The 8750-nt window shown below is 44.1% G+C and overlaps 1 protein-coding gene across 2 annotated transcripts; it reads left to right on the forward strand.

The window, feature by feature from the left end:
- Positions 1-1609: 1609 nt before the first annotated feature.
- Positions 1610-7698, forward strand: LOC110509049. 2 transcript variants are annotated; one of them, XM_036966900.1, is made up of 5 exons: positions 1610-1747; positions 2742-2819; positions 5272-5316; positions 5811-5935; positions 6269-7698. In XM_036966900.1, the coding sequence occupies exons 2-5, from the start codon at positions 2756-2758 to the stop codon at positions 7589-7591; spliced, it is 1557 nt and encodes a 518-aa protein (XP_036822795.1). In that variant the 5' UTR covers positions 1610-1747; positions 2742-2755; the 3' UTR covers positions 7592-7698. The 2 variants fall into 2 exon arrangements, with proteins under 2 accessions (XP_036822795.1, XP_036822794.1); XM_036966899.1 differs by having other exon boundaries at positions 1610-1746; positions 2737-2819.
- Positions 7699-8750: the final 1052 nt, after the last annotated feature.

The raw sequence follows: 8750 nt of genomic DNA on the forward strand, positions 1-8750 counted from the left end.
ATGGATATTTTTTTGTGCACTGGGACTTTATTGCTCCTGTGTGAGCAGACAAAAATAGTTTCAGTACTCCCACCACTAAACATCTTTCAGAATGTTTCACCTCGTTGACTGACCACTGTACGTGTTCTCTTCCCTTGTTGGTGGCGTGTAGTTCGTCAAACGAACACGCAAGAGAACACATGAAAAACTGCTTACATGAAAGTGGTGGTAGGACCTCATCGTTTTTTACAGCAAGGGTCTGTTTTATTTTTACGAGTTTTCAGTGTCCACAAGTGTTAAGAAACCGCTTTATGGGCTTTTCACACAAATTTCCCTTGCCATAACGTTTCCATGAGTATAAGAACTTTGACATTAACAATATGGCTACTATTAACTTAAGAGTTGTTGTCAAGGCAACTGGTTCATGGAACTATAGAATGCCTCCATGCATGGAAGACTGAGGAGGTAATGTCTTCACTTTGCACATGGTCCATTTCATGATCCATACATTCTATGCTACATATTATTCAAATGTGGCAATAGCCCCTTTTCCCACCTTCCATGTAGCATGACGTTTGCTTATGAATGGTTGATGAAGCATCTATGAAGGCCTTATGAAGGGTCATTGAAGGCTTCATAAAAGCTTTTCAAGTTGATTCCAACAGAAACAGCTCAGTGCCACCGGTCCCGGTTGGCATGTTTCCAGGTGTCAGTCAGAGCTCAGTTGGTAGTGTGCTCATAAAGGTCTCTGCTTGGACAACAGTCGCTCTCTACAGTTTTATTTCCAGGAAAGATGGTGTAAGAAGTTAAGATAGTGTAAGGGTCAGTATTATTCAGCATTCCTGGGACATCCCTTACCTTAACCATTATAAATTTCAACTTCAATGGGGTAGGGACGTCCAAACGTTTCTGGATAGCACGGACTGTAGGACCCTTTTTTGGTTATTTTAAATCTGTGTAATTCTGTCCTTGAGCTGTTCCTGTCTATTAATGTTCTGTATTATGTCATGATTTATGTGGACCACCAGGAAGAGTAGCTGCTGCTATAGCAACAGCTGATGGGGATTCTAATTAAATACCAGAGGAATGTGTTATGAGATATATGACTAGCTATTGACCAGGGCTGTCTCTATGAACCTGCTGGAGACACTGCACATATAGTGATAGACGGTAGGCTGTATCTATGGCTGAGTGAGGGATCTTTACATTCTATTATACTACACTAGATGTTCTGTGAGAAACAACACAGTCAGAGACAAGTTGACTGTTTTTTAGGGTTTTACTGAGTGAATCATGCTGCCTGAATCAGCTCCAAGATCCATAATAATGGCTGTTCTATCCAGAGACGATGATTGTTGTCTTGATTGATATTTATAGCCATCTTAAACCCAAACTACAAATCGGTGTAAAACAAATAAGGTACATCAAAATGGTATCCTGTTAATCGGGTATTTATCTACCCAGGGGTCTTGCTGTTCAGTTGGGGTAATTACAGGCCCCCTATTGGTCCATCAGCTGGCTGTACAGGAGCCAATACCGGAGCTTGTAACAGCATGCTCCAGCCATACGACATGGCTTTTTGTTTTTTAATGATCAAGAAGCTCCTTAAAAATGTTGCCCTGCGCTCCTCTCCCATACAAGGGAGCAGAAAGGTAGCAGAAAGGCTCGGTGAGAGCTATACCCCCGCCCCCCCCCCAAACCAATCAACTCAGAGAGCCACTGGCTCCTTCAGGATCTCCGGAGGGCAGAGCTTCACTTGAACAACAGGTAAGTCATGGATTATAATGCGTATAGTGTGTTACAGTGGTGTGCTTATAAAGAATCAGTATGTATTGCATTTGTAAAGCGCTTTTCATTATACAAGAATAAGCTCAAAATACATAAATGTGTAATGTTTGCTAGATGTACATAAACGTGTAATGTTTGCTAGATGTACATAAATGTGTAATGTTTGCTAGATGTCACTAATGTGACTTTTTATATACAGTTCATGTATATTGTCTATATAACCATGGCTAAAGCTGAGTTTGTTTAGTACCGAGCTCTTTGTATGGTAGGAAAGCTAGTGTCAGTCAGTTACTACATGCAAGAGTTTATTTCAGAATCGACAATGATTCAGTTGTTGGTTTGGGAGCAAAGCTGGCAATGGATTTTCATCATAACACATAGGAGTTCTATTCTGTCAAGTCAATCCCTCCATCAGTGGTGAAGCCAATAGAAGAATACATCATTCCAGTGAATTACATTTTAATGCCTTTTCAAGACTTTGCCTCAGGAAAAACTATAGTCTAGTCCGACCAAGATAAGCAGGCTACATGATATTGTTTTGCATATTTTTTGTTGAAGTTACTAGCCTTTGGTGCTTTCGTGCATTGCTCCAAGGTCAGCTGTTCTCAACCTTTTGATAGAATAAACAAATTAGACTGATTATCCATTTACAGGACAATGACTTGGGCCTGTATAAACAATTGTTTACTGCAAAGGTTATGAATTTACATGACCATAGACAAGCAGACATTTTGTGAGCTAGAGGAACCGATCGCTGTTGGAAACGTATAAATTATTTTAGACTACATGTTTAGAAATGTTAACACATCTTCATTTATTATTGGTATGTACACCACTTAGACATAGTTAATGCTTATACATAAACGTGTATAAAGTCTAGCCCATTTTAGCATGTTCAGGAATAAATCTCACTCGCTCTTACCTGTTCCTCCCCCCCAAAATACTCAATATTCCCAATTTCACCCTCAGGAGACAGACAAAGCTGAAAATGGCACGGGCAGGAAGACCGTTTTCCCTGATCTACACTGGAATTCTCCTCGTGTTATCACCAGGTGAGTGAGACTGCCGTGCCTCAGCACTTTCTACAAGACAAGACTGACTGATTTACTGACTGGCACTTTATATCAGTCACTTTACTGTAGCCTAGTGCTTCATTTATAAAGGTGCCGGAACAAAAAGTCAGCAAGAGAGGGGGGTGACCTGAGCTCTGAGGCATGAGAAGAGGCAAAACAAAGTATATTTTATAATTAAGCATTACATTCATATCACATTTGTGTAGTGGCATAGAGCAGTAGATAGAGGCACTTGCCGAAGTTTCACACATGGGAAACATTTTTGGGACTTTTATAAACGCATTTCATTTTACATAACTGAAGACTCTTTTTTTTTCTGGGAACTCGGAGCTGGGACATCTCCAGCTTCCGACTTCAGTGCGTTCAAGACAACAGGGAATTCTGTATAAAAAAAAAAAAAGAGCTCCGACTGGAGAAATTAGTTTTGAATGGTCATCTCATTTGGAATTCCAAGTGGGGAACTCTGGCCTCTTTCTAGTGCTCAGACTTTTCGACCTGTAGATCACTGACATCATGATTCTACCACATTCGAGTTCCAAGTTGTCTTGAAAGCATCATAATACCGCACAATGATCGAAATGGCAGGCTACTTTGAGAATGGTTTTGGCATGCTCTCTCTCTCTTGCTCTCTCGTTTTACTTTGTAAAATAATATTTGGAAGATGCTAAAATATTTTGGAAGCCTACAGATTATAGTCTTCTCTTTTCAGCAGGAGCCATTTGCTTTCCAACGTGTTTTCCCGCAATTGTATAAATATTTTGAAAGGCCATTTTCGTCTACATGCTGTTCGTTCACTGACAGATTTGTAGTGTGTTTCCGACTGCATGCTATGCCTTGTTTTTGGGCTACACTCCACTGCTTGGCTATTTTTAAGAAGCTATTCACCCTCTGTGGAAAAAATATAGTCTTTCTCGTGGTGCAGTAGGCTTTTCTGAATTGATTTAATTTATTTCTGAACAGACGGCAGGAACTCTATAACGTTGGCAAGTTTATTTCAATTGATCAGGTGTGCTCAGCTCCCCCAGAACCATTCATGCGGCTCTATTTAAGCAAAAAGGGGTGTGGTAGGAAGGGGTGTGGTATATGGGCAATATACCACGGCTAAGGGATGTTCTTAGGCAAGACGCAAGGTGGAGTACCTGGATACACATTGGTCATATATATTGGTCATATACCACAAACACCCGAGGTGCCTTATTGCTATTATAAACTGGTTACCAATGTAATTAGAGCAGTAAAAATAAATATTTTGTCATACCCGTGGAATATGGTCTGATATACCACGGCTGTCAGCCAATCAGCATTCAGGGCTCGAACCACCCAGTCTATAAAAGGTAATACATTATTAAGTGCAACGCTGGAGAGATGAGAGCTACAGGCTCATGTCTATCAGAGCAGCGAGAGGGAGAGAGATCCATAGAAAGTGAATTTCATTCAAGTTCTGTGATAGATATAGGGGAGGAGGGCAGCAGGATAATTAACGAAAAAAGGCAACTAAAATTAACTTTGTTATTAGAATTTTTACATTGCAAAAAATGCCAATTATTTTCCAGGCCACTAGAGGTACCGGTACCGGTCAAATAAGTTCCAGAACGAAACAGTCCAAAACGGAGAGGTGACAGGATCAGGCAAAAATTGAAGCACAACTGTAGCCCAATAGATTGCTTTATGATCAGTCACTTTACTGTAGCCCGAAAGCATTATACATAGAGCATCATTCATACCACTAATGGATGTTGGTACATAATAATTGATCTACAATGCCACTAAAATAAAGGGCTGTTACTTACTACACTCTACATCAAACCAATGCTTGTACGGTAGATAATCACTTGTCAGCCACAGGGGAACACAGGCTAAAGTGTACACCACCATGCCTTGGAGCTGAATCTCTGATTCCTTGGAGCTGAATCTCTGATGCCTTGGAGCTGAATCTCTGATGCCTTGGAGCTGAAATCTCTGATGCCTTAGAGCTGAATCTCTGATGCCATTGTAGCTGAACTCTAGTCTCATTAGTCAAGGTAAGGCACCGTAGACATCTCACCATAACATAACCAGTTGACGAGAAGTTTCCCCTTCTGCCATAAACCTCTGAAGGAAACCCCTGGTGTGTCTAACGTACAGAGACGCAATGTACAGAACATCAGATTCCACCCCCTCCCTCCCCCCAAAACATCTTACTTTATAGTGGGGGTTTAATTGGGTGGGGGGGGGGTCTTCTGGGCTCTCTTTGTAGTTTTATGGTTTCCACTGACTTCCAGGTGGTATGTCTGTACAGTATGTGTATGTTTAAAGGATGTGTATGTTAATGGTCAGGATGCTGCCTGTTCCTCTAAGTGCCGGCTCCTGCCATGTGCTCCCAGGGAATCTATTAGCAGAGCCACACAACATCTGGGTCTCGTTGACTCATGTCCCTACCGTTGTTTTACAGAGTTTCTGGGGGCCGGCCCGGTGAGGCAGAATGTGGAGGAGGAGGGTGAGTGAGGGGGACTGGTTTGAATGACACAACAAGGGGAACATGGATATTAGCATGTACAGTACCAGTCAAGCTGGCTGAGAGAATGCCAAGACTGTGCAAAGGGAGGCTACTTTGAAGAATCTAAAATATAACACTTTTTGGGTTGCTTCACGATTCCATATGTGTTATTTCATAGTTTTGATGTCTTCACTATTATTCTACAATGTATAAAATAGTACAAATGAAGAAAAACCCTTGAATGAGTAGGTGTGTCCAAACTGTGTACTGGATAGTATGTCATACTAAAAGATTTTCAGACATAAACAGTTAACTCACTTACTGTGATACCATTATACATACATCCTTACAGTACATACACAAACAGCCATGTAGTGGTGTACTCACACATACTCATGTACAGGTGTTGATGTGTTTATTTAATCTAATATGGCTCTTTTTGAGTCCACATTCTCTTCTTAATATATACTGTCTTTCTCTCTCTCTTGTATCAGCATCTTCAGTATCCAGGGATGTCCGCAGCAAGAGGAGTCTTCCTGTTCACATGCCCGTCCTCCAGCGGCTCCCTGACTTCTGGGGATGGTACAGATTCTTCATGGATACTGGCAACCAGGAAGGAGTGAGTGTCAAACAATCCACAGATGTTGTTTTGAGTGAACGTACTTTTGGTTTGATAGCTACCAGTTTATCTTAATCCATATACTTCAGTTTATTGACTTGTAGATAACTGCTACTTTGTACTGCGCCTCTCCACCACCCCCATTAGCCCTCAACAGTCTAGATTGAGCAAGGCACAATGGAACCAATGTTATAGTCGGGAAAAGTGAAAATTTGACCCATCTGGCTTTTCAGGCAGGCTCAATCAAATGTGCAAAGTATTTGAAAGAAAACATACAATTTGAACCCATGTCTGAATCTGATGGGAGTCTGTCTCTTCTTCCCTCACTTAAAGATCGAGGATCTGGACAAGATGTACATGATCTACCTGCAGAACAAGCACCGCTCCGAGGAGGGTCCCACCTTCAACCACTACCTCACCCACCTCAGTGCTATCTACAAGACCTGCGCCGAATCCGACGACCCAGAGTGCATCGCCGAGTCCACCAGCAAGCCCAAGGCCAAGGTGTTGATGCCCTCGCCCATCAAGACCGCCACAGTCGGAATGTGCAACCCTTATATCGACCCCTACTGCCTCTTCCCCATGGCCCCTAAGATGGCTGCCCCAAAGCCTCCTCTGACTCCAGCCCCGGCTCCGGTCAAAGCTGCCCCAGTGCCTGTCCTGAACCCCTTCCTGCCGTACCCTCTGAAGACCCCCACAGGGTTCTACGCCCCAGTCCTGGAGCCCTTCCTCACCGCTGAGCAGAAGACAGAGCTGCTGCGTATCTGTAACCCTGACGACACAGAATGTCTGCAGTACCACCTGCGCGCCGCCTACGGCTACAGGCCCGCTACTGGACCCGCCCCGTCCTATGCTGCCCTGGGCTGCAATCCCACCAAGGACCCCTACTGCCGGCCTCAGCTGGTGGAGAAGGGCCCCTCCGGCTTCTTCCACCTGTACCCCACCTGCGACCCGGCCACCGACCCCCTGTGCATGGCTAGCGTAGCGACCCCTCCTCCCACTTCCCTGGAGACCCCCAAGGAGCAGCACTGCAACCCCCTCTTCGACAAGGGCTGCAACCCCCTCACCGCCACCAAGCTGGCGGGCCTCACCAAGCCCGTCCTGGAGTACACGCCAAAAGACGTACCGGCACCAGCCCCCGCCCCTTTGGCGTGTGACCCGCGCTACGACCCATACTGCCTGCTTGGTGCTGCCGCCGCCCTCTATAAGGCCCCCCCAGCACTGCCTCAGTTCCAGATCCGCTCCCGCCTGGGCGTCCTCGGGAAGACCAAGGAGGGCCATGACTGCTACGTGCACTACGACAAGGACTGCACTCCTGTGAAGGCCAGCAACGAACCCAAGGCCCCCGCCGTACCCCAGTGCCACCCCTACGATTTCACCTGCAACGGCATGTCCGCCCCCGTTACCCTCACCTCTGAGGCCAACAAGGCCAAGAGCGGTGTGATCTTGCCCGATCCCGACTGCGACCCTGAATACGACTACAACTGCCGCCTTCGTCGCGCCGAGGACTCCCCCGCTGCGATGGAATCCAAGACCAAGGAGCCCAAGGAGGAGCAGGTGCAGCAGAAGGCAGGGCCCGGGTACGCTGTCCCACAGTTCGAAGACTTCCTGAGGAGTTACATGGCCATGGGTCAGTACAGGAAGAAGTACATTTAAAAAAACACACGTCACACAAATGTCAACTAGACGCTAGAACGCTAGAACTGGAAGAAAGTGAGACAAGTTCATGTTTTACACACACACACACACACACTCACTCACTCACTCACTCACTCACTCACTCTCCCATGGTCCAATACTGCTAAAGCAGGACGACTAGTGTCTTATCAACAGGAAGTTACAGACCTGCAATAGTTCATCTGATTTGCTCAATTACAGTGCCTGAAGGTATATCATTTTACTGTCTGTGATATATTGGCTGTGATATCCTGACTGTGGGAAACCCAACATTAGTCCCTCTAGGTTTTATGGTCCCATAGAAGTCTATGTGAAAGTTGCGCATTTAATACTACGTTTGTCTGTAGAAAAAAAATCTGTATTGTGTTTGTAGAATTAGGGGAAGCTAGCATACTTGAAGATGGTCTAATCTAAATTTGTGTCAGTATGTTGGTATGTTTTCTGTGGTTGTACATTGTCCATTTCCAGTGTTTTGTGAACATTGTCTCTCCTGAGTGTAATTTAATGTGGTTTTCATAGTATTTCTAAAACCTGTCAACCTCAAACCCTTCCGCTCGTTAGTTTGTTAATTTTATTTCCAAATAAAACGTTTTGAAACAAGCTCCCATTTTCTTACGGAAACATGAATTAATACCCACACTACACAACGACATATCAAAGTGGTTTTGATAACGTGTGAAAACACAGTAAAAAGCCATTGCTGTCTGAAATGTATGTCATATTAGCAAACATGTTCAGCATTTTAGAGGTAAGAATACTCAGTGCTGGTCATCTCCTGAATCCAGCAGTGGAATCCAGGGGTGTGGTAAGGCTATTGTAGATGTATCCAGGACGTCAGAATGAGTATCATGATAGGGCTTCTCAAAATAAAATAGTAAAAAGTGAAGTATTTGAACAGTATATTACCTCCTGACTGAGAAGCATAGAAGCTGTTTTTATTTAACTAGGCAAGTCAGTTAAGAACAAATTCTTATTTTCAATGACGGCCTAGGAACAGTGGGTTAACTGCCTGTTCAGGGGCAGAACAACAGATTTGTACCTTGTCAGCTCGGGAATATGAACTTTCAAACTTTCGGTTACTAGTCCAACGCGCTAACCACTAGGCTACCCTGCTGCCCCATTTGAGGTCCTTAGGTAT

Source organism: Oncorhynchus mykiss, chromosome 28, assembly GCF_013265735.2.
Source record: "Oncorhynchus mykiss isolate Arlee chromosome 28, USDA_OmykA_1.1, whole genome shotgun sequence".
In the NCBI taxonomy this organism is placed as follows: Eukaryota; Metazoa; Chordata; class Actinopteri; order Salmoniformes; family Salmonidae; genus Oncorhynchus; species Oncorhynchus mykiss.